The sequence below is a fragment of the Polyodon spathula genome, chromosome 44, assembly GCF_017654505.1.
Source record: "Polyodon spathula isolate WHYD16114869_AA chromosome 44, ASM1765450v1, whole genome shotgun sequence".
Lineage (NCBI taxonomy): Eukaryota > Metazoa > Chordata > Actinopteri > Acipenseriformes > Polyodontidae > Polyodon > Polyodon spathula.
In genome coordinates this window covers 1,206,832-1,233,668 of record NC_054577.1, presented here as the reverse complement: position 1 = coordinate 1,233,668, position 26,837 = coordinate 1,206,832, and the positions used below count along the sequence as shown (strand labels likewise).

Below are 26,837 nucleotides of genomic sequence, written 5' to 3'. Positions count from 1 at the left end.
AGCATGGTTCTGATAGCGGTTTGTAAGTATTCTGTAAATATTTCATCTGATAGTTAAAAAGTGCAGTCGGGGCTAAATACAGTTTTGTGTAAGAAAAGCACATTGTGTTGTGGTTTGTGAATTCTAACAAAATTGTGCTGTCCCTGTATGAACTCAGAACTTACAAGAGTGTACATTCAGAAAGGAATACTATTTAGTCGTCCTTATTATAATCACATAGCTTGGGTAAAAAATTTAAAAATACCCAGCTATGATCAGCAAAGAAAAAAACGGACAAAGTGCTCAGAGACTTTATCCAATAAAGTTTGAAGATGCTGTCTCATTATTATTGATTAGTATTGAAACAAAACGTGTACATTGAAAATAAAGTAAAAGTTAATCTTGCAATGAATAGGTTTTTAATGGGTTCCTATGGTGCTGTGTAGGGTGCACTCACAGATTTCAAACTGCATATGATTCATGTCAAATTAGCTTTATACTGGGCTTGCTTGTAGCTGAATATGCCAGGAGCGCAAAGCAACCCACGACACAAGTCGGCCTCAACGGAGCTAACAGACCACCCTGTAGTGTAAGAGTGCAGAAAATATAAAGTATTGAGGCATAATCATAGAACTGTATAAGAACAGTATAGGCTGTGTAATAGCTGTTGACAGGTGGACACACTGATGTTTGTTTTTATATGGCACTGCAGTTTATATATATAGATAGATAGATAGATAGATAGATAGAATCCTGTATATATAGATGGAATGGGACTATAATATTAGTTTCTACAAAACCCATGACCATAATGAATTATATGCAACGCCAGTCACATTGAATATTAAAATTTTTTTAAAATGCAATTCTCAGGTCTGCAAAATATAAAAGTGCATCTGCATTTGTCACCTTTTTCTTTGTTTTTGTGCAAACTCCATTGCTGAACGTGGTCTTTAAGACAAACCAAACCGTGCTCAGCTCTTCTTAGTCCTGTGAAAGAGCAGGCTGGAAATGTCCGCTCCGGGCTCAGCTCCAGCAGCTTCCCCACTCTGCTCCCCACTCTGCTCCCCACTCCGCTCGCACTCTCTGGGCTGGATTAACCAATATGCCACTAACACCATTCACCATAATATGGATAGGACCCCTAGAATATGAGTTAGCATAGGGCCCTCACGTCCCTGGGATTAACTCATATGATCTTTGAATGCAGCCTGCTCATTATGTTGTAGTACATTGTATGTGTTATAAATGTGTGTGTCTGGCCCCTATTAATCTTTTCTTTGTTTTGTTTGCAGGGGTTCCTAAAAATGTTTAATTTTTACTGATTATCAGGCTATGCATACATTTTTTTTAACTTAATATTTTATTCAAAACTTGATTTGCAGAGGTATTCAGACTCGTCAGCTCAATATTTGGTAGAGGCACCTTTGGCAGCAATTACAGCCATGAGTCTATTTGGGTAAGTCTCTACCAACTTTGCACACCAGCTTGGTGCAATTTGTGCCCTTTCTTCTTGGCAGATTTGCTCAAGCTCTCTCAAGTTTCTTATGGACAGCAGTTTTCAAGTCTTTCCACAGATTGTCAATAGGATTCAAGTCAGGGCTTTGACTAGGCTAATCAAGGACATTCACTTTCTTATTCTTAAGCCACCCCAGTGTAGCTTTGGCCTTGTGCTTTGGATCATTGTCCTGCTGAAAGGTGAATTTTCGCACCAGTCTTTACAGACTGAAACAGGTTTTCCTCCCGTATTTGCCTGTACTTTGCTTCATCCTTTTTTCCTTCAATCGTAACAAGCTTTCCAATCCCTGCTGAGGAGAAGCATCCCCATAGCACAATGCTGCCACCACCATGCTTGACTGTAGGGATGGTGTTGACTGGGAGATGTGCTGGTTTGGGTCTGAGCCAAATGTAACGCCTGGCATTTAGACCAAAAAGTTCAATTTGGTCTCATCTGACCACTTTTGCCATATTTTTGTAGGATCACTCGGGTGCTTTGTTGCAAACTCCATGCAGGCTTTGAGATGGCTTATTTTTAGTAATGGCTTCCTTCTTGCAACCCTGCCATACAGGATGCTTTTGTGAAGTGTTCTGGATACTGTCGACATTTTCTCCCATCTCAACCATTGAACGCTGTAGCTCTTTCACAGTTGTCGATGGCATCACAGTGGCATTCCTCACAAGTTTCCTCAGGTATTTTTATTCTGAAATCATGAGAACCACCAATATTTCACAGAGGCAGAGGCCATTCAACTAATTGTGTGGCTCGTTAAGGTCATTTTGTGCACCTGAATTAAGGTTTGCCACAGCAAAGGGTCAGGTGCCTCCTGAGAGACTCCCTCTCAATAGAAGCCTTTGTCAAGGCCATGGCGAAGGTGGTGGAGCCATCTGCCATCGTGACGGCCTCCAAAATGTATGGGAAAGCTGTGTTCATCCTGAAACCGGAGGCCACCGCGAACACAGCTACTGAGAGGGGTCTCACTATTGGTGGCATGTTTGTCTCATGGATCAAGTGGATGGAAAGGCAGCTGCTCGATCTGGAGAGCCAGCTAGCTCGCGGGGACCAACTCGAGCAGAGCGCGTACGAGGAGAAGAGCAAGCAAACATCACCTGCATCCTGGTAGATGACAGCTCTCTTCTGACGGATCCAGAGCGTGTGAATGAGAGGGCCAGAGCTTTCTACTCTGCTTTCTTCTCTCCGGATCCAGTCAACACTGTCGGTTCTGTGGGATGGGCTTCCCACGTTCGGCGAGGGCATCAGGGACAAGTTTGAGGGCCAGCTGACCCTGGCCATGCTCAGATACCCTCCATGTGATGCCTTACAACAAATCGGCGGGCTGACCGTGGAGTTCTACAAGAAGTTCTGGGACTTGCTGAGGCCTGCCTTTGCGCTGGTCCTGGTGGAAGCCTACGAGATCGGTGAGATGCCCCTTTTCTGTGCAAAGGGCAGTGATTACTTTGCTGCCCAAGAAGGGGGATTTCTGCTGCCTTAAAAAATGGCGTCCGGTCTTGCTGCTGTGCATGGACTACAAAATCATGGCCAAGGCCGCCTCCCTGAAGCTCAAGTCCATGCTGGCAGATGTGATCCGCCCCAGCCAGTCTTTCACTGTCCAGAACCAGATGATATTTGACAACATCTTGCTGGTTCAGGAACTGTGGCACTACTGCAGGAGGGCCGGTAGGTCGGTCACCTTCCTGTCTCTGGATCAGGAATAGGTGTTTGACTGGGTGGATCACAAGTATCTCTTCAGAACACAGCAAGCATTCGGATTCGTGCCGTGCTTCATCGGCCTATTCCGGATGCTGTATGCCTTTGCTGAGTGCCTTTTTTAAAGGTTAACTGGTCCCCAACCACACCCTTCGCGTTCAGGAGAGGAGTACGTCAAGGATGCCCTCTGTCCGGTCAACTGTACGCGCTGTGCATCGAGCCCTTTCTCTGCCTCCTTCACAGGAGGCTCACGGGGATGGTGCTCGGCATGCCGGACATGAGGGGTGGACCTGTCGGCATTACGTGCTCCTGGTGAATTCCGATCTGGAGAGGATGCGGAGCAGCCAGAGTGTTTAATCTGCCAGGATCAACTGAAACAAATGCTCTGGGTTACTAGTTGGTCCCTGGCGGGTGGACTCCCTTCCTGTCTTGCTCCAGGAATTCCAGTGGAGCGTGAACAACTTAAAATATCTGGGAGTCCATCTGAGTGCCGCGGAGACCTCGGCCCCAGCCAGCTGGGTGGAGTTGGAAGACAGGGTTGTTGCGAGACTGAGGTCGTGGTCGGGTCTACTGAAATTACTTTCCTTCAGCCCCCTGAGTTAGTCGCCGGGGTCCAGGGGAAACTGGCTGACTTCCTGGTCGGAAAGCATTGGGTCTCTGTTGGAGTTCTGTGCCTCCCTCTAGCCGAGGGATGACAAGAGTTGGTGCATACCTTCCACCTACAGACCCTGCAGCGTTGCACCCAGACTGTCAGGTATCTGCTGCACAGGGTGCTGCCCAGAGCGCTCGTGTCGGGAGAGATCCTGCGTCACTTTACCGACTCAGACGCGGCATGCCCTTCTGCGGAAACTTACAACCCTGTTGTTCCAGTGGGACACTCTGGCGACAAGCAAGCAAACAGACTTCCATGCGGTCTGGTCCTGCTCCACCAGAGGGAGCTATTGGCCGCTACTCACCTGTGTTCCTGTCTTGCTCCACCAGAGGGATCTATTGGCCGCTACTCACCTGTGTTCCTGACCGGCTCCACCAGAGGGAGCTATTGGCCACTACTCACCTGTGTTTCTGACCGGCTCCACCAGAGGGAGCTATTGGCCACTACTCACCTGTGTTCCTGACCGGCTCCACCAGAGGGGGCTCCAATCAATACTCACTTGTGATCCTGAATTAGTCTACAGAGGGACATAAAGTGAGTTTATTTAGTTGCCCGTACAAGACAAGGTGAACTAAAGAACTGTGTAAATATTGTAAATAAGTCACTCGCCTGATAGCGCTGTGTGTCCGTCATTGTCTGTCTGCACCAGGAAAACACATTTTATTGGGCAGCACACTACCATTCGTATACCATATATAGTTAGCAAGCATTCCACCATGCTGTAGCATTATTAACTGTTTATTAGCCTCTTATGCACTTTGCAAAAAAGGGATTTGAAGTTTATTTGCTTATATAAGCAAATAAGCTTGTATCACAGAACACACACACACATATATATGTGTGTGTGTGTTTAACTTAAAAAACAAAAACAAACATATTAGATATAGCTTGCATAAATGAAATCTAAAATGAATATATATATGGAATGGTTAAATTGTGCAAACTTTTGGTGTTATAAGCTTATCACAAGAAATTCTGCATCCCTTCAATAGTAAAGCCACCCCTGCTATCAAGGCCAGATTTGGTCGTTCCCTTGAATGGCCTTATTAACTCTGTATTTAAATAAATAAATGGTTGGAATGTTTTTTTCTTTTTTTTTACTAAACAGAGTCCCTGTGTGATGTCATGGACAGTGTGGAGATGGAATCTGTCCCAATTAAAGAGGAGCTCTTTGAACTTGAACTTGTTCCCTTTAGTGCAGAATTCTTTGGGCTGGCTTCCCTCCCCGTTAAACAGGAGCTCTGTGAGGTGCAGTGTGACAGCAGTCAGCCAGAGGACTCTGAGATTAAAGCTGAGCACAATGAATTGGAGATCCCCCAGACAGAAGAACCCCTTCCTGTTAAACAAGAAGAGGGCCTGGAAATTAAACAAGAGTGTCTGACAGTAGAGTTTGACCACATGGAACCAGGGAAGCAAGAATCCGAGGACTTGAAAGCAAACATCCCTGAGCTGGAGCCTGTACGCCTGCGGGAGTGTAGCGTGGTGCTGGAGAGAATCTGCGTGAGAGAGCAAGGCGCTGGAGAGGAAGGCTCTCCCAACAGCATGCAAGGAGGGGGAAAGGAAGATGGCCGGTCATATTCAGAATGCAGTCTAGCAGGTGAGTGACTCCCAGTAGCTGTGACATTTGTCATTGTAGATTGCGTGATATCCACAGTGTGCTTCAGAGGGAGGGAGCATATAGGTTAGATTACTAGGCTTTTGTTTTTCCACAACCACTCCAACCAGTTCAAGATAGGACTCACTACTGGTGAACTTGAAATATAGATATAATGTTGTCATTGTTTGGGGGTGGGGTGGGAAATAGACCTGAAACATTACTGGAGAAATTAGAAGTCAGTTTTTGATCTCGGGGCTCGGTTTCACCAGCATCAGTCTTTACTGACTTTGCTTTGGTTTTAAGTTTGTTTGCTTTTCTAAACTGATGTAACCCCCAGTGGAAGCCTCCACAGCTGAAATTCACCTGCTTTAATCCACTCCACCACCCAGTCACATGCCATAACAGGCAGTCCCTCATACTTTCTTTCCTGTTCATGTTTTCCAGGTTTCAGTCCAGCAGCTAAAGCGAGGATGGGCAGTGGAGAATATCCTGACTGTAAGAAAGGTCTCACCCAGTTAGGGCATTTTGAAATCCAGCAGCAAATTCACACAGGAGAAAAACCGTATCCCTGCTCTGACTGTGGGAAGAGTTTTAGAGTGTCAGCACACTTGAAAAAACACCAGCGAATTCACACAGGAGTGAAACCATATCTCTGCTCTGACTGTGGAATGTGTTTCAGGGAATCTGATATCCTGAAAGCACACCAGCGAATTCACACAGGAGAGAAACCGTATCCCTGCTCTGACTGTGGGAAGAGTTTCAGACGTTCAGAACACTTGAAAAAACACCAGCGAATTCACACAGGAGTGAAACCGTATTGCTGCTCTGAGAGTGTGGGAAGAGTTTCAGACATTCCGCACACTTGAAAAGACACCAGCTTATTCACAAAGGTGAGAAACCGTATCGCTGCTCTGAATGTGGAATGTGTTTCAGGGAATCGGATACCCTGAAAGTACACCAGCGAATTCACACAGGAGAGAAACCGTATCTCTGCTCTGACTGTGGGAACCGTTTCAGATTGTCAGAATACCTGAAAAGACACCAGCGTATTCACACAGGAGAGAAACCATATTTCTGCAGTGACTGTGAGAAGTATTTCAGAGATTCAGGAGACCTGAAAAAACACCAGCGAATTCACACAGGAGAGAAACCGTATCGCTGCTCTGACTGTGGGAAGAATTTCAGACATTCAGGAGACCTGAAAAAACACCAGCAAATTCACACAGGAGAGAAACCGTATCGCTGCTCTGATTGTGGGAAGTGTTTCACGCATTCAAAACAGCTGAAAACACATTGGCTAATTCACACAGGAGAGAAACCATATTTCTGCTCTGACTGTGGAAAGAGTTTCAGACAGGCACAACACCTGAGAAAACACCAGTGCACTCACACAGGAGAAAAAACGTATCTCTGCTCTGACTGGGGGAAGAGTTTCAGAGATTCAGCAGGCCGGAGAAAGCACCAGCGAATTCAAAGAGGACAAAAACCCTAAAGCGCCTGTTCAATGGGACTTTTCACTCATGGTAAAGATGCACTTGAGAAAGTGGGCGGTGATGTGAACATGTCTCTAGTTTAACCAGGCTGTCAATGCAGTCAGTGCCTGGGAGCAGGAATGTGCAGAAAGGAGGCTATTCTGCAGCTTACCTGCTATACGAGTCAGGAGGAATCGATAACTCAGTGTGGTAAATTTCAGGGTTTAGCATTTAAACTTGATTAAACTGAAGGTAAATAAATTGATTGGAATGAGTATCCTGACTCGGTGTATAGCATCCAGAGGTGAGACTGCACTTACTGGGCAATCAGCTGGATCATTTGACTTTGTAAATTCTTCTCGTTTGTAAAACGAATGAAAAAATGATACTGTCCTATGACTGAATATTGTGCAACCTGCAGCTTTGCACTGTGCATTGTCCCTGCTTTTAATTTAGCTTTTTAACTGTCCCAACTAATACAAATGTAGCAAGCATGTGTACGGATCTTAGGTACAGAAAAGCATACAGGTTTTACACTCTGTGACAAATTACAATGAATTACTATTAATGGATTAAGCTATCATTACAGAGCAGAAAAATATGCCGTAAACTATATTTGCCAATAGCCCCGGCGCCTATTGGAGACCAGCGACTATTTGAGACTCTGCATTTATTGTGTAAGGTCACTAACATCTGCTAATACTTCAGATGCAATCTTGAAAAAGCTGCCTGCACACAACCGTATAGAAACGACACAAGTAAATTACAACATTCCAGCAACATCATTTAAGGTTGTGTCAGTGGGTAATAACAGTTTGTATTGTACACCCCCCAAGTATAAACAAAGAGAGAGAGAGAGAGATCATTTTTTTATATATTGGTAAACAAGGATATGCAAAATTCTGGAAAAAGGAACAAGCAGGAGAACGAATCTGTATTGCAAAGCTCAATTGCATTTACCACTGTTATTATTAATAATAATAATAATAATAATAATCCACTAGACAGCCCTGTAAATATTGGTAAACAAGCGTGTATTAAGGTAGGCTTGCAGCACAATAAAAATAAAATTAATAAAATCATACATATCATCTTTATTAACACATATTATATTCATTCTTCACTCTCAAAACGTCTACACTGGTAAGCATGGACAATCGATGAAAAATTGACCAGCAACGAATCCTCATTGCAAAACTGCAGGCATACGAAAAAAATGTAACCCTGTAAATATCGAAAAATTTGTATTTTCAAATTTGTATTTGGCTTACTTTCAGCACGCTCAAAAAAGCTTTTAAACAGCTGGTTTTAAATGAAACTTTGTGCATTACGTGTCCCTTAAAATAAATTCAATTCCGTTTTCTATCATTCATCCTGAGGCTCAGGGTCTCTTCATTGCTAAAAACAAATTGATCTGCTTGCAGTACAGCATGTGTGTGCATTGGCTGAAACACTCAGTATGACGCGCATTATATTATTCATAACCCAGCGTTTAAAACATACCCGCTGTCTATTTACCGTATTTCCCAGCAGCCCCGGTGTGTCTTAGAGACCGGCGATTATTTTAAGTTTTACGGTAGGCTGAAATGGAGTATGGTAATTGAAATAAACATTTGTGTGTGGGGAGGGGGGGTGTCTATAGATTTTGCAAGGGATTTATGTGTCCAGTGCTAGACTGGGACCTTGTTAAACTGTGTAATCAGAGTTCTAATGAGGCTTGACTGTACAATTAACCCTTTCAGGACCAAGTGATTTTTTTAGAAAAAAAAAAAAAAAAAAAAAATCTTATTTTTACAATGGTGTCCTTTTTTTCTATAGATATTATAAAGTGCTTAAGAACCCATCCAATTGTCCCTTTTTTCTTTCAACACAATATGTACTTTATTTTTTTAAATTAAGTAATTATTAGTGTATATATATATTTCCAAGACAATGTGCTGGACACGAGTGAGAGGTGCAGTGTACGCTTTTTGATTACAATAATGATGACCTTTATATAGCTTATATGCACGTGCCTTCCTGAAAGAACTGTAAACACCAGAAATGTAATGTGGTGTTACAGTTAATAAGATTTTACTTTTGGTTGAGAGAAAAAGGATCCTGTAATGTTAGCACGTGTGTCCTTTGCAGCGCACAAGAGGGTATAGAAGGCACTGGAGCCTCAGCAAAATCCAGTTATTTTACTCATAATGTCCTGTTTAAAACTTTTGTGTGACAGCACTGCACAATTACATTCAAATACAATTCATTGTTGAATGGCAGAAAAATCACCTAGGCTCTTATCTGTTACTGTATTCCATCAGATTGCAAATCCCTGCACAATTCATTCAAATACAATAACATCTCAAAGCTGTTTCTCATACAGTGCACCTTACCATACAAAAAGGTTACTTTTAAACTAAATCAATAAATAGTTAGATCTAAAAATACTGCCTGTCACACAATACTACTTGGGTTCATAGCGAAACGGGATTAGAAAACGCTATATATTACTTATCTATTAAGTACAACTTTTTAAACTAAGTGTAAGACACAAATGTATTTTTCAATACAGCTATGACCAAAAGTTTTGCATCACCTAGAATTTTAGCATTGAGACAATAAAAAAAAAAATTAAAAATCTGTTAAAACATAATTTTAATATTTAATTTAACATCATCTAATCAAAGCAACTACAAAATAGTCTGTACCAGAAGCCATAAGTAATACAGTATTTCATGCTAGATTTTCTAAATGTCACATTTTTTAATTTGTCAGTTTTTCGTTAATAGAAAACTACAAAGCGGTGTGTAATTCAATACGTTAATGTAACATTATTCAGCAAGTTTCATGCGACTTTATGAAGCAAAATTACTTCATTGTATTGGGTAATGCAAAACCTTTGGCCACAGCTGTAAGAGATTTATTAGCCCTGCAAAACTCACTAACATCAGACTCTTACTCATGCATTGAGTTAATACAGCATCAGAATCCTCCTCATGAGTTAATCCAGGTCTGCCATGTTTCTAGCAGACTCTTCAGTACATGTTTGTTCTCCAAAAGGTGAATGATTGTGCTCCTGTAAAATCGTACCTGCTACGACTCACAAGATCACAGAAATAGGGAGAAAGTCGCAACTCAAAACTGCGTGGTCTACTCACTCTTCTGATAAAGATATCTCCCTCTTCTGGATGTACAGTCCACACAAGCACACCGAAGCCTAGCATTTTCTTAAAGCAACAATAGGCTACAAATGTGTAAGTAACCTATCCTGCTCAGACAAGTTAAGAATGCAATTTAATGTATGTGTTACAGATAACAAAATACTTAATTACTGGATAATTAAACATAGACTACTTTATTTGTAATATTGGCTTAAATACGTGTTCTAAAATGCAGAAATTATGCCAGTAAATGTTACTGTTAACATGCATTTCATTCTCCACCTGATCTGAGGCACATGTTAATTATGACGAAGTTAAGAGTCAATTAACTGCACAATAGAGATTTATTAATCAGACAAATAATATGCTAATGAGAATTGGTCTCTAAGGGCATATTATTCTAACGTCACGAGGAGTGGTTGTTTTTTGACGGTAAACGCCGTTTATGCATCACCCAATGAAGTACTGTCATGTTAAACGCTATCGCTGGCACGATAAAGGAGACGGTAAGTTTTATGAATACAGGTCATTGTATAAATTATAGGATTTGGCCAAGCTTGAATGTAATCTTTTTCACGAAATCTGTGATGTACTGGAGAAGTCTGAACGCCTGTCCTCAGACTGCCATCTCTTTCAAAATAGGGTCAAGAAGTGACTGTGGACTAGTGCAGTGGTTCCCAACCTTTTTCAATGTAGGGACCACCTTGGAGTTTGGATTTCTTTAATGGATGATTTGTCATGCATTTTGAAACTAGTTATGTGTGCATGTACAAGTGCTTGTAGAAAGTAAAGTATTTATATAATGTACCTGACTGAATGAGATTCCTGGGCTTGAATCTTTGCTACCTTGTCAGCAAGGAATACTGTCATTTTGCCATTGAAAATTGTTGATGGCAAAGTTCATTTAGAAGTGAGTAGTTTTTCGAGATTTACGATTATACTGTACTTACAGTATAATTGTAAATCTCGAAAAACTACTCACTTCTAAATCTTTTGTAGTCATTTTTGTATTTAGTATAAATACATGTTAATTTGGATTCATGTGTTGTTTTTTTCTGACTTTATGTGAATGAAAAGACACACATTTGCCTGTTTTCCCATTGGAAATAGTGATATTTTGAAATATTACTGTCCTGGTCACAAAAGCAAAGTTTGTGGGGATTAATAGCCATGTTGTATACTTTTGAGGCATAAGCAATTAGGAAATAACACTTACTACCCAGGAACAAAAAAAAATAAAAAATGTGTTACACGGTGTAATGCACTGGGGCTGCAGCAAATGTAACTGCCAGTGCTGGTCCCTGCAACAGTTGCCTTGTGTAGCAAATTAATCTATCCATTTCTAATGCAATTTTTTATTCACCAACTTTGCTCGATGTACATATAAATAAAAAAAAAAAAACACCGGAAGATGAGGTGGGCGGGGTGCAATTTGAAAAATTAAAAATGTACAGGATGATACCCCTTCTGATGAGCTGTAGTGAAATTTAATTGGGTTGATGGCACACAGTCGATGGGTTTTATAGTATTTTGGTTAAATATGATGGCGTCAAGAATAGGCTGTACACATTTTCAGAGGTGTTGTTAATAGAATTTTTGGCATATAGTCTTGTGAGATATGAAACCTGTCTGAACAAACCCATATAAAAACATGGAGCTGAAATCGATCATTCACGCTATGATATAGTTCACAAGTCACGCTGCAAATATAGTCTCTCTCTGTTTCACATGAACTTCTGTAACTATATGCATCCAACCTCTCCAAAAACGTAAGGAAATAGATATAGTCCTCTATCCCACTGTAGCACATATTTTATACTGTTGAATATGAAAGTACTAAAACTGTTGTTTTAATGTTTTTTAGGGTTTTTTTTTTTTTAAATTTAGTCCTTCCAACCGAGTTAGGAATATTCAATGCAGTAGACTGTAATTCTGACAAGACACATGTGTCTTCATAATGTGCAAGTTATTGAGTTAGTATTTGTTTCACATTAGAAATGTGTTTCAGTTAACGGTGGCTTTGAAGGCCATGCTTGGAATTGCATCAGAGGGAGTTGAACTATAATGAATTTATAAACACACCAGTAATAAAAGAAAACAGGTAAAGGGAGTAAATGCAAACTACATACATATCTTATAATTATACATCACATGGTTAAAGCATAGAAATGGGTTTTTGCAAGAACCACAGGTTGGTAACCACAGGAACAGTGCAATTCTGTTTGTTTTCAAACTGTTTTCAAATGGACCAGCATTTGTAATGAATACTGTGCATTCAACACGCTCTCCATTCAACACACTAAAGGATGGCTGTTTTTTAAAAATGTAGTACTAGAAGCGCAAAACAGTTACATCTGAAAAGTAGACCAATCTAAATCTAAAAAAAATATTCAGCGAAAAAAGTCACTTTACAGCACATTTAAAAGGGACCAAAAACAAAGTACACAAAAGAGTACACGGAACTGCAAACGCAAGTCAAAAAGGAAGTTAGAAAGGCCAAGAGAGAAATAGAAATGAACATTGCTAAGGGAGCTAAAACCAATTCCAAAATGCTTTATTATAACAGCAAGAGAACATTGAAAGAGGAGGTTAAATGTCTAAGAGATACAAATGGCAAAATCATAAACAAAGAAAAAAAAATAGCAAAAATATTAAATGATTACTTTTCACAAGTTTTTGCAAAGGAGGATACAGGCAACACAGAGGCAGGTGTTAAAGGGACTAGATCCTCCCAGTAGTACTCAAAGAAATGAAAGAAGTAATTTACAAACCGCTAACCAAGATCATGCAGCAGTCTCTTGACACAGGGGTGGTACCGACAGACTGGAAAATTGCAAACGTAATACCGATCCACAAAAAGGGAAACAAAACTGAACCAGGTGACTACAGACCAATAAGCCTGACTTCTATTATATGTAAACTTATGGAAACTATAATAAGATCCAAAATGGAAAATTACATATATGGTAACACTATATGCAACATCAATAATAGATAATTGCAAAGCATATGACATGGTTTACTTAGATTTCCAGAAAGCTTTTGATAAAGTCCCGCATAAAAGATTCATTCTCAAACTGAAAGCAGTCAGGATTCAAGGAAATGCATGTACATGGATTAGGCAGTTTAACATGTTGAAAACAGAAAGTACTTTTTACAGGAGAAACCTCAGAATGGAGTGTGGTAACCAGCGGTGTACCACAGGGATCAGTATTAGGTCCTCTGCTATTCCTAATCTACATTACTGACTTAGATTCTGGTATAGTAAACAAACTTGTTAAATTTGCAGATGGCACAAAAACAGGAGTGGCAAACATTGATGCAGCAGCAAAGTTCATCCAAAATGATCTAGACAGCATTCAGAACTGGGCAGACACATGGCAAACAACATTTAACAGAGAAAAGTGTAAGGTACTGCACGCAGGCAATTGCATAAAAATACCATATGGGATATACTGAAATTGAAGAAGGAGTCTATTAAAAAGACCTAGGCGTTCATGTTGACTCAGAAATGTCTTCATCTAGACAATGTGGGGAAGCTATAAAAAAGGCCAACGAGATATATAGTGAAAAGTGTTGAATTTAAATCAAGGGACATAATGTTACAACTGTACAATGCATTAGTAAGACCTCATCTAGAATATTGTGTTCAGTTTTGGTCACCTTGATGCAAAAAGGATACTGTTGCTCTAGAAAGAGTGCAAAGAAGAGCGACCAGAATTATTCCAGGTTTAAAAGGCATGTCATATGCAGACAGCCTAAAAGAATGGAATGTATTCAGTTTTGAATGCGATTTGATTCAAGCAAAGGACTTTTTCGACCTGAAAAAAAAAAACCCAGGACCAGGGGTCACAAGTGGAGATTAGATAAAAGGGCATTCAGAACAGACAATAGGAGGCACTTGTTTACACAGAGAATCGTGGGAAGCTGGAACCAACTCCCCAGTAATGTTATTAAAGCTGACACCCTGGGATCCTTCAAGGAGCTGCTTGATGAGATCCTGGGATCAATAAGCTACTAACAACCAAACGAGCAAGATGGGCAGAATGGCCTCCTCTCATTTGTAACCTTTCTTATGTTCTTATGTTCCTCCGATCTCTTCCACGTCTTCTCTCTCCTTTTTACTCCCAGACAGCACGCACCCTGCACGCCCCGATCAGTCAAAGGCGACTCCTATCACACACTCCCAGTATCACGTGCACAACTATCGAGTGGGGCATTAGAGAGACTTTAATTGACAGCAAGCGTCATAAAACAGGGAGGTCTTTAATATTACTGTCACCTGCAGTATATGCAGGCAATTTTCAGTGCAAGCCTGTAGAAGTAGTACAGGCTTGAATAGATGGGTTACACTAGTACTATGACAATGATATATATATATATATATATGTGTGTGTGTGTGTATGTGTATATATGTGTATATATATATATATATATATATATATATATATATATGTGTGTGTGTGTGTGTGTGTGTGTGTGTGTGTGTATATATATATATGAGTATAATATATAATATATAGGCAGGCACACTACCTTGTATTGATTATATTTTGCCGTGTTGTTGTTGATCCAACTCCCTAATCTTCAAAGAGTCCAACAAAAGGTAGAGAAAACCACTTGTCAGGTTTGTTTTTAAGTCAGGTTAACTCAGCAATTCAGTCCATTGAAGTCGTCGTACATTCTTTCCAAAAAAACGTTTTTGCTTAACAGAATGAATTGAGATACTGGACGTCCACCCTCCCCCTGCCCGGGTTCCTCATACGTCTAAGGAGTATCGCCTAAACCTTCTTCTTTTTGGAAGTTGTTGGTCCATCAACAACCACGTGGAGGTACACTAACCTCTACTACCTCTACTACCACTAATATATATATTATATATATATATATATATATATATATATATATATATATATATATACAGTGCCTATAGAAAGTCTACACCCCCTTGAACTTTTTTCACATTTTGTTGTGTCAGTGCCTCAGAGTTTCATACATTTAAATGAGGATTTTTTTTTCCACTTATCTACACACCATACTCCACACTGTTAAGGGGAAAAAGGTTTTTATTGAGAAAAAAAATATGTATTAAAAACACAAAACTGAAAGATCATAATTGAATACGTCTCCACCCTCTAAGTTAATACTTGGTGGAAGCACCTTTGGCAGCAATTACAGCTGGGATTCTGTTGGGATAGGTCTCCACCAACTTTGCACACCTAGATTTGACAATATTTGACCATTCCTCTTTACAAAACTGTTCAAGCTCTGTCAAGTTCCTTGGGGAGTGTTGATGGACAGCAATCTTCAAGTCATGCCACACATTGTCGATTGGATTTAGGTCGGGGCTCTGACTGGGCCACTCAAGGACATTTAATTTTTGTTCCTTAGCCACTCCAGTGTAGCTTTGGCTGTGTGCTTTGGGTCGTTGTTATGTTGAACAGTGAACTTCCATCCCAGTTTCTGCATTTTTGCAGAGGGCAGCAGGTTAACCTCAAGGACTTCTCTGCACTCCATTCATGGTTTGCTTCTATCCTGACAAGTGCCCCAGTCAGGATAGATGAGAAACATACCTATAACATGATGATGCCACCACCATGTTTCAGAGTAGGGATGTTGTTCTTTGGGTGATGTGCTGTGTTGGGTTTGAGCCAAACATAACTCTTTGCATTTAGGCCAGAAATGTCCATATTTGTTTCGTCAGACCACAAAACGTTTTGCCACATGGCGACAGAATCCCAGCTACAGTGTTTGTTTTTTTGCATACTCCTAATGGGATTCAAGGAGGGCTTTCTTGAGTAATGGCTTCCTTCTTGTCACCCTACCATACAGGCCAGATTTGTGGAGTGCTTGGGATATTGTTGTCATATGCACACTTTGACCAGTCTTGGCCATAACAGCCTGTAGCTCTTGTAAAGTTGCCATTGGCCTCTTGGTAGCCTCACTGATCAGCCTCCTTCTTGCTCGGTCATCCAGTTTGGAGGGACGGCCTGATCTAGGCAGGGTCTTGGTGGTGCCATACACCTTCCACATCTTAATAATTGCCTTGACCGTGCTCCAAGGGATATTCAAGGCATTTTTTTGATACCCATCCCCTGATCTGTGCCTTTCAACAACTTTGTCCTGGAGTTCTTTTGAAAGCACCTTGGTGCTCATGGTTGAGTCTTTGCTTTGAAATGCACTACCCAGCAGAGGTAACCTACAGGAAATGTTGAATTTATCCTGAAATCTTGTGAATCACTACAATTTAACACATTTGGAGGCCACTTAACTTGGTGTGTGATTTTGAAGGCGATTGGTTACACCTGAGCTAATTTAGGATTGCTATTACAAGGAGGGGGGAGGGGGGGGGGGGGGGGTGGACACTTATCCAACCAAGCTATTATTTCTACAAATTTTTAGAATATTTATTTAACGTGGAAGTTGTGGGGTAGGATGTGTAGATAAATGAAAAAAAAAACTATTTTAATGCATTTTAATTCCAGGCTGTAAGGCAACAAAAGGTGAAAATTTTGAAAGGGGGTGTAGACTTTCTATAGGCATATATATATATATATATATATATATATATATATATATATATATATGAAGTAACTTACAAAAAATAGATGGTGAGTAAGTAGATTCAAGAAAATGCACAGAGTCCTTTTCTTCAATCAGTTGCCAGGTTTATTGAAATATGCAGGGAGTCTGGTCCCAGGTACAGGAAAAACAGAATACTCATCATTACAATGTTTGCATGACACTAAATAACCTTCTGTATAGATGGTCCACCTCCCCTTTCTCTGACACTTAACCAATGGTCAAGGTACAACACTTTATTCTGTTAATTTAGTGTGTGTGTGTGTGTGTAGTCTAGTGTGACAACCTCTTCTTGCGACCCCCTTTGATCCTAGTGGCATTATCCCTTTCGATCTCTCTGAAGTCTTTAGAGCCTGTTCCCTTCTAGTCCACAGCATTGTTATCTCGCTAGCTTGCAGTCAATGTTGGGCAAGAAGCTTGTAGACGCAACATTTCTATCAATGGTTAGCAGTACATGTAATTTGAACCAAACAGTCTGCTATCTGCAGTCTCTTTTCAGAAAAAAACACCAAACCTCTTGCAGATCCTGTTCATGTTACAAAGGTAAAAGTTATCATCTTATAAAGCCTGGAGACTGTTCATGCAAACTGCAAAGCAATATTCTGTTCATGCAAACTGCAAAGCAATATTAAGTCCCTTGGGTGATGATGTTAATGTTAAAATTTGATGACCCATATTATTTGAAAGATTAAAACTGATTGTCTCCCAGCAAAACCACAGCAACCTAAAATGACCATATTCACACTGTCAGACATATGTGATTTTAAAAGGACAAGAATATAACATCAATAGTAATAAGTAGATGGGTTTATACCTTTATTGACTTGCATTTGATTCACTGCTACTTAAGTTGCCTTACACTGCTGGGACTGGTAACTGGTGCTGACACCGGGACTGGTGCTGACACTGACTCATGCACTGATCGAGTTTAGCACACGGTTTCTCACTCAATTCTAATGTTCTTTTGTCAATATAAATCGCCGATAGGAAGCAGTACAGTACTTCAGACGGGGGAAACCGGTCGCAGAGGTCCTGGTGCTGCCTAGCGCACAGGCCGCCCCCCACAGAACGTTAGCAGACGAACCAGAAGCAATGCAGCCGCAGGGGGCAGGTGCCTAGCGCATGCATGAAGGATGCATGGTTCCATGATGACCCTGGGCATGACTCGCTCACAATCAGAATCTGTAAATTCTTTGAAAACTGATCACTGTGATCATTTATGAAAATCCATTTAAAAGAAAATATATGTATTTATTTGTTTATTTTGCTAGGCGGGGCTAAGCGGCCGCTTATGTCTAGAAACGGCACTGTGCCCGCCTTGATGAATGAATTGATGAATCGTTTTGATTGATTGATTGATGAAGAGTCTTTGTAGGGGAGGGGTCAGTGTGAGTGCGCGCACGTACGCACACGCACGGGCACGCACGGGCACGCACAAACAGCCTGCTCACATGTGAAATGCAGGGACGCTTTTCAACCATCAAAACTTAAAAAAAAAACACGACTCATCCATTTGGAATTCTTATTATTTGTATTATTATTATTGAAATAGTGTTCCACGTCACTGCTAGTCGTGGACGATAAAAAAAAAGTAAGTTGCATTTATTTTTTTAATAAAGTTTTGCTGTTCGCGAAACGCGGGTGTTGCAGACCCAGGCTTTGTTAAAATGAGCAAGGCCGATGCAATGTGAAATGCAACAAATAAACTGAAATGAGTCGAAAACGAGCAAACGGGGCGTGTGGGTGTGAGATTGTTTCAAAAGATGTGTAATTGCAGTGTACAAAAATGAAAACAGTTGTGTTTGGATGTCAACAGAAGCCTTTCAGCTGGTGTAGAAAGAAACGTAAACACGGTGCAGAGATTTAAGCCTTTTTGTGTACAGAAACAAACAACTAAAAAAACCGTATTGTGTTATTTGTGTGTGTGTGTGTGTACTGGTACTGTATTTACCACCCTCTTGTACCTTGTTTGCAAAAGCTACAACAATCTGTGTCGTTCCTACTAATCGCCACAAAGTCTTCAGTCTTCAATCGCCACAGTCTTCAGATAGCATAAGAAATAATGCATTTGTATCATTTGAGCCGGTGTACTTTAGTGCGTTTCAGTGCAGTACTTAACAAGAACATAAGTGTTTAACATGTTTATATAAACCAGGAGAACTACGCGTTACTTCATTAATGTGTATTTTCTTTTAATACAACACAGATCATGGAACTAAGCATTGATAATAGTGTAAAGCCTCACATGATGTATTTGTGTTGTATGCATGTAGCATGCGTGATTTTCTAAGAGTGAAATGCACTGGTTATGTTTAAGGATCGTTTGTGGTAACTTTAGTGCTTTGAGGTAATTCGTAGGACCCCTTTGTGTCAGACACTGAGCGCATTATTGTGTGTTGTAAACAGGATATCTAGATACGGCACTGTGGGTTTTTTTATTCCATTGGTTTGAATGCCAACGTGCCGATATCTTTGAAGACCTGACAGCCTCATAATCATTGTACTTTATAACGACATGAAATATTTACACAATACATGAACTGCTGCGATAACCATGATTAATTTATTACTAGCGTTAATTAAATGGTACCAAATCACGTTTTTATTTACAATGAAGGGAACTTATACTGTGTCACCCTAATGCTTATGAAGTCAGCAAAAACATGCATTATGTTTTCCCTTCGTTGTAAATAAAAGCGTGTTTTGGTATAATGTAATCGTACATTGTTAATAAACTAATCCGTGCAGCATGGTTTTGATAGCGGTTTGTAAGTATTCTGTAAATGCTCTGTCTGATAGTTAAAAAGTGCAGTACTTATGAGCTGTCAGGGCTTGTTTTTAAAAAAAATAATCGCCACATACGTGATTTTATACATACCAATGGAATACCTTGTATGTGGGTAGAGTAACACAAATGCACCCATTTTAAGCTGGTATATGTGTGTGTATAATATATATATATATATTATTACACATACATACACAGTTTATATTGTGGTAGAGGTGAGGTGATGTCCAGGTTTGTGCTGGCCTCTGGCAACAGCTCCAGAACGTGTTAGCCATCTACCAATAACAATTGGAGACAAGACTACGGTATAAAGACATACGATATAACCACACAGGTCCTTCCGGGTCATTTCCTTAACCATGAATGAAGGAGCAGATCACGTCGCTCTGTCCCCTATTAATACCGTCACTCATGAGCCCTTGGTAAACGATTGCAGCCGCTCCTCCAATCCACGGCTGCCACATCATTACCCTTCCGGGTCGATGAGTTAGTATACAGGGGTTCTGCCCCCTTTCTAGAGATCCAATTTTCTTTAAACCCTGGGAATGAATTGTCAGGCCAACCAGCCCAGAGCCCTTTACAGGAGATTTACCACGAAGAATCATTCGGTTTCTGTCACAAGCCTTCGTTCATGTGTGAGCGTATATATATATGTATATTAGTACCAGTCAAAAGTTTGGAAAGGGGATGCCATCAGAGAGAAACTTTTTCTCGAAACTTGCAGAGAGGAACCCCAAATTCAACAGGAGACATGAGCCTGGTTTGGACCCAGGTTAGACTGTCACTCATTATACACTGCAAATCATGTCCCTGTTCACAAAGATTTATTGCAGGACTGTTTTAACCAGGGAGTCAAACTGAACCGGAACCATGAACCGGTTCAAACCGCTTTATTTTCTCAAAATCAGAGCTGAACTGGAGTGGGGAAAAAAATAATGCAAAAGAACCGAACCGGTTTAAAAAATGTTTGAAGTTTGGCTGCTTTTGTCACGCTCGCTCATATAAAGAGCTACGTCGGATTCTTCCAACACTGCTGCTGGGGATAATGTGAGAGGCTACCGATCCAACTGAAAGTAAAGCTAATTACTTTTTGAAAGAGGTATTGTGACTATCTCCTTGTTTTGAATATCTATCTATCTATCTATCTATCTATCTATCTATCTATCTATCTATCTATCTATATATCTATATATATATAGATATATATATATATATATATATATATACACACACACACACACACACACACACAGTACCAGACAAAAGTTTGAGTACACTTGCTGGAAACTAGGTTTTTTTCATAACTGACAATGTTTTACGTCATAAACGTTTCTGTAAATACTTGAAAATGAAAACACATGTTACAATATACAATAAACAAAACACTAGGAGTATCAAAGCAATGTTCAAGAAAATTGAAAATCGTCTCTAAATCTTGGATTCCTCAAAATAGCCACCTTTTGCCTTGATAGCAGGTAAAGATCACCAGCAAAGCAACCCCAGACCATGACACTGCCTCCTCCATGCTTGACAGTGGGAACCACACATGCAGAACTCATGTGCTCACCCTCTCTGCATCTTACAAATACTCTGCGATTGGACCCAAATATTTCAAATTTTGACTCGTCGGTCCATAAGACCGACTTCCACTCCTCAAATGTCCAGTTTCTGTGTTTTTTGGCCCAGGCAAGTCTCTTCCTCTTATTCTGCACTCTTAACAATGGTTTCTTTGCAGCAATTCTTCCAGTTAGGCCAGCTTCACGCAATCTCCTCTGAACAGTTGATGTTGAAACATTTGTACTTCTAGTAGCATTTAGCTGAGCTTGTATTTCAGGGGCAGTTAATCGCCGGTTTCGCAGACTTGTGACTCGAATGAACTTGTTCTCTGATTCTGAGGTCATCCTTGGCCTACCTGACCTTGTTCGGTCTTCATGAGTGCCAGTTTTTTCAAATTGTTTGATGGTCTTGGCCACAGCAGTTACAGACACTTGCAAAGTTCTTGCGATTTGTCTTAAAGATTGACCTTCATTTCTTAAAGTAATTACAGACTGTCTTTTTTCTTTGCTTAACTGAGCGTATTTTGCCATTTTCTGCTCCCTTTCATTCAGGAATGACAAACTTGTGCCTATGCTACCTATATTTATAGTAATCATGGACCCTCACCTGTTACAATAATTGGTGACAAAAGGTTAATTAGGTAACATGCTAGTTAACTCAGAGAACATCTAACAAAGACACTTTTATACTTAGGCCAGTGTTCTAACACCGTGTTATATACATTTCAGACTTTTAACTGACTTGGGCTTCAGACTGAAATCCCCTTGCTTTGGGTGACCATTTCATTGAAATTGACAAGATTTACATTTTCATTTAAAAATTAAATTTTTGAATTAAATATAATGCTTAACTTTGAATTTCTCCCTATTGAATAGCGTACGTGAGCAGCGCGTTTAGTACTGTCAGAAGCAGTTCTTTGCCAGAAATATTTTTTAAACATAATTGTTAACTGTTTGTCAAAAAAAAATTACATGAATCAATCAGGTTAGTCTAGTTTAGCATTCATACCATTTACTTGTTTTACTTTCTGAAATATTTGAACAGTATAGACTCATGGAGGGGTTATGTTGGATGTGCGTTGCTAAGAAAATAAGAAATGTTACAAACAAGAGGAGGTCTTTTTGGCCCGTCTTGCTCATTTGGTTGTTTAATTTTTCCAAGCAGGAACCTCATCAAGCCATTTCTTGCCGTACCATGTGAACAACAGTGCAGCAGTGAAGCTGGCTTTATATATAATGAGAGAAAGGTTTAGAGTTCTGCCATACCTCATTTTGGGAGCCTCAATACAATACGATGCACAGTATGATATTCAATACTGTCACGATCCTTCGGATCTTAGGTCCATTACACGCTGTAGCCTTGTTAACTGTGTATTAGCCTCTCATGCACTTGCAAAAAAGGGATTTGGCAGCCTTTAACATGTAATGGACCTAAGATCCAAAGTTTTTTAAGCATCATACTATGCATCATATTGTATCGAAGCTCCTGAAATGAGTTATCGCAGAACACTATTCTGCCTCTATCCATCTATCATCAATCATATATATATATATATATATACACACACACACACACACACACACACACACACGTCAAATATATTAAAACAGCTTGCATAAATGAAGAATGGATGGAATAGTTAAATTGTGTGAACTTTTGGTTTTAAGCTTATTACTGGAAATTCTGTGTCCCTTCATAATAAAGCCATCCCTGCTATCAAGGCCAGATTTTGTCGGCCTCTTGAATGGTCTTATTAGCACTGTATTTAAATAAACAGTTGGAATGTTTTTTTTTTTTTTCCTTTTTAGCAGCTACTAAACACAGTCCCGTGTGATGCCATGGACAGTGTGAAGATGGAATCTATCCCAGTTAAAGAGGAGTTCCCTGAACATGAACCTGTCCCCTTCAGTGTGGAATTCTCCGGGCTGGCTTCCCTCTGTGAGGTGCAGTGTGACAGCAGTCAGCCAGAGGACTCTGAGATTAAAGCTGAGCACAATGAAGTGGAGATCTACCAAACAGAAGAACTGCTTCCTGTGAAACAAGAAGAGGCACTGGAAATTAAACAAGAGCCCCCGAAAGTAGACTTTGACCACATGGAACCAGTGAAGGAAGAATCCGAGGACTTTAAACCAAACATCCCTGAGCTGGAGCCTGTACACCTGCGGGAGAGTAGCATGGTGCTGGAGAGAATCTGCGTGAGAGAGCAAGGCGCTGGAGAGGAAGGCTCTCCCAACAGCACACAAGGAGGGGGAAAGGACGAGGGACAGTCATATTCAGAATGCAGTCTAGCAGGTGAGTGACTCCCAGTAGCTGTGACATTTGTCATTGTAGATTGCGTGATATCCACAGTGTGCTTCAGAGGGAGGGAGCATATAGGTTAGATTACTAGGCTTTTGTTTTTCCACAACCACTCCAACCAGTTCAAGATAGGACTCACTACTGGTGAACTTGAAATATAGATATAATGTTGTCATTGTTTGGGGGTGGGGTGGGAAATAGACCTGAAACATTACAGGAGAAATTAGAAGTCAGTTTTTGATCTCGGGGCTCGGTTTCACCAGCATCAGTCTTTACTGACTTTGCTTTGGTTTTAAGTTTGTTTGCTTTTCTAAACTGATGTAACCCCCAGTGGAAGCCTCCACAGCTGAAATTCACCTGCTTTAATCCACTCCACCACCCAGTCACATGCCATAACAGGCAGTCCCTCATACTTTCTTTCCTGTTCATGTTTTCCAGGTTTCAGTCCAGCAGCTAAAGCGAGGATGGGCAGTGGAGAATATCCTGACTGTAAGAAAGGTCTCACCCAGTTAGGGCATTTTGAAATCCACCAGAGAATTCACACAGGAGAAAAACCGTATCCCTGCTCTGACTGTGGGAAGAGTTTCAAACAGTCATCACACCTTGAATCGCACCAGCGAATTCACACAGGAGAGAAACCGTATCACTGCTCTGACTGTGGGAAGAGTTTCAGACACTCTGCACACCTTAAAAGACACTTGCGAATTCACACAGGAGAGAAACCATATCGCTGCTCTGACTGTGGGAAGAGTTTCAGACGTTTAGAAAACCTGAAAATACACCAGCGAATTCACACAGGAGAGAAACCGTATCACTGCTCTGACTGTGGGAAGAGTTTCAGAGATTCAGGAGACCTGAAAAAACACCAACGAATTCACACGGAAGAGAAGCCTTATTGCTGCGGTGACTGTGGGAAGAGTTTCAGACATAAAGGAACCCTGAAGAGCCACCAGCAAATTCACACAGTTAAGAAACCGTATCACTGCTCTGACTGTGGGAAGAGTTTCCGACATTCAGAAGATCTGATAAAACACCAGCAGATTCACACAGGAGAGAAACTGTATCACTGCTCTGACTGTGGGAAGAGTTTCAGTCGTTCAGAACACCTGAAAAAACACAAGCGTATTCACACAGGAGAGAAACCTTATCGCTGCTCAGAATGTGGGAAGAGTTTCAGTCATTCAGAACACCTGAAAAGACACCAGCGTATTCACACAGGAGAGAAACCCTATTGCTGCTCTGAATGTGGGAAGAGTTTCAGGGTATCAGGAACTCTGAAAACACACCAGAGAATTCACACAGGAGAAAGTCCGTATTGCTGTTCTGACTGTGGGAGGAGTTTCAGACGTTCAGCACACCTGAAAATGCACCAGCGAATTCACACAGGAGAGAAACCTTATCTCTGCTCTGACTGTGGGAAGAGTTTCAGACATTTAGAATACCTGAAGGTACACCAGCGAATTCACACAGGAGAGAAACTGTATAGCTGCTCTGACTGTGGGAAGAGTTTCAGGTATTCAAGACTGCTCAAAACACACCAGCGAATTCACACAGGAGAGAAACCGTATTTGTGCTCCGACTGTGGAAAGAGCTTCAGACAGTCACAACATCTAAAAACACACCAACGAATTCACACAGGAGAGAAACCTTATCTCTGCTTTTGCTGTGGGAAGAGTTTCAGAGATTCAGCAGGCCGGAGAAAGCACCAGCGAATTCACAGAGAACAAAAACCTTAACGCGCCTGTTCAATGGGACTTTTCACTCATCCGGGGGGAGGAAACATCTTGCATTAAGAGTCCCTATATAATAGTAATCTCTGTATCTCTCTTAAGAGCAGGCATTTTAAATGGTAAAGATGCACTTGAGACAGTGCCTGGGAGCAGGAATATGCAGAAAGGAAGCTGTGCCGCAGCTTGCCTGATATAAGAATCAGGAGGAATCGATAACTCGGTAAATTAGTTTCAGGGTTTAGCAGTTAAACTTGATTAATCCGAAAATAAATTGATTGGAATGAGTACCCTGATGTGGTATATAGCATCCAGAGGTGAGACTGCACTTACTGGGCAATCAGCTGGATCATTTGACTTTGTAAATTCTTCTCGTTTGTAAAACGAATGAAAAAATGATACTGTCCTATGACTGAATATTGTGCAACCTGCAGCTTTGCACTGTGCATTGTCCCTGCTTTTATGTTAGCTTGCTTTTAAACTGCCCCAACTAATACAAATGTAGCAAGCATGTGTACGGATCTTAGGTACAGAAAAGCATACAGGTTTTACACTCTGTGACAAATTACAATGAATTACTATTAATGGATTAAGCTATCATTACAGAGCAGAAAAATATAGTTTAAAATGCAGTCTGGTAATAGAAATAAATGGTTTTTTTTATTGGGGGGGGGGGGGGTGGGGTCTATACATTTTGCAATGGGTTTATTTACCTATAATACAGATACAGCTGTACCAGTGCTAGCCCGGGACCTTATTAATTGTGTAATGAGAGTTCCAATGAGACTTGACTGTAGAATTTAACCCTTTAAGGACCAAGCATTTTTTTGTGGGATGCTCCCCAAGTCCAGGTTTTTATTTTGTCTGTATCTGACTCTTTTCCTATAAAAAAAAATGATTAATCGTTTTGGTTTTTTTTGGTTTTTACAATGGAGTCTTGGTGTCCTTTTTCTATATACAGTGCCTCTAGAAAGGCTACACCCCCTTGAACTTTTTCACATTTTGTTGTGTCAGCAGAAGGAACCTACCCGAACTGTTGGATTTGTCCTGAAATCATGTGAATCACTACAGTTTAACACAGGTTGGCTGTGTGCTTGGGGCCGTTGTCATGCTAAACGGTGAACTTCCGTCCCAGTTTCTTGCAGAGGGCAGCAGGTTTACCTCAAGGACTTCTCTGTACTTTGTTCCATTTATTTTTACTTCTATCCTGCCAAGTGCCCCAGTCCCTGCCGGTGAGAAACATCCCCATAACATGATGCTGCCACCACCATGCTGCACCGTGGGGATGGCGTTCTTTTGGTGATGCACTGTGTTGGGTTTGCGCCAAGCATAACGCTTCGCATTTAGGCCAAAAAGTTCAGTTTTAGTTTCGTCAGACCACAAAGCTTTGCCACAAGGCTACAGAGTCTCCTGATTTTTTTTTTTTTTTTTGCATACTTCAAATGGGATTCAAGGAGGGCTTTCTTGAGTAATGACTTCCTTCTTGACACCCTACCATACAGGCCAGATTTATGGAGTGCTTGGGATATTGTTGTCACATGCACACTCTGACCAACTTGGCCATAAAAGCCTGTATCTCTTCCAAAGTTGTCATTGGCCTCTTGGTAGCCTCTCAGGTCAGTCTCCTTCTTGCTCGGTCACCCAGTTTAGAGGGGCAGCCTGATCTAGGCAGGGTCTTGGTGGTGCAATACACCTTCCACTTCTTAATAATTGTCTTGACCGTGCTCCAAGGGATATTCAAGGCCTTTGATATTTTTTTTTGTACCCGTCCCCTGATCTGTGCCTTTCAACAACTTTGTCCCAAAGTTCTTTTGAAAGCGCCTTGGTGCTCATGGTT

General features: G+C 40.8%; 1 protein-coding gene and 1 pseudogene across 2 annotated transcripts; both read left to right on the top strand.

Moving 5' to 3' along the window:
* Nucleotides 1-4,943: 4,943 nt before the first annotated feature.
* On the top strand, nt 4,944-25,983 carry LOC121305564 (zinc finger protein 345-like). Of its 2 annotated transcripts, none has more exons than XM_041237229.1 (3): nt 4,944-5,084; nt 22,919-23,267; nt 23,712-25,983. In XM_041237229.1, exons 1-3 carry the CDS (start codon nt 4,962-4,964, stop codon nt 25,007-25,009), a joined length of 1,770 nt encoding a protein of 589 aa, XP_041093163.1. In that variant the 5' UTR covers nt 4,944-4,961; the 3' UTR covers nt 25,010-25,983. The 2 variants fall into 2 exon arrangements, with proteins under 2 accessions (XP_041093163.1, XP_041093164.1); XM_041237230.1 differs by lacking the exon at nt 4,944-5,084 and adding an exon at nt 18,076-18,221 and having other exon boundaries at nt 22,784-23,267.
* LOC121305571 lies at nt 5,102-7,676 on the top strand (annotated as a pseudogene).
* Nucleotides 25,984-26,837: the final 854 nt, after the last annotated feature.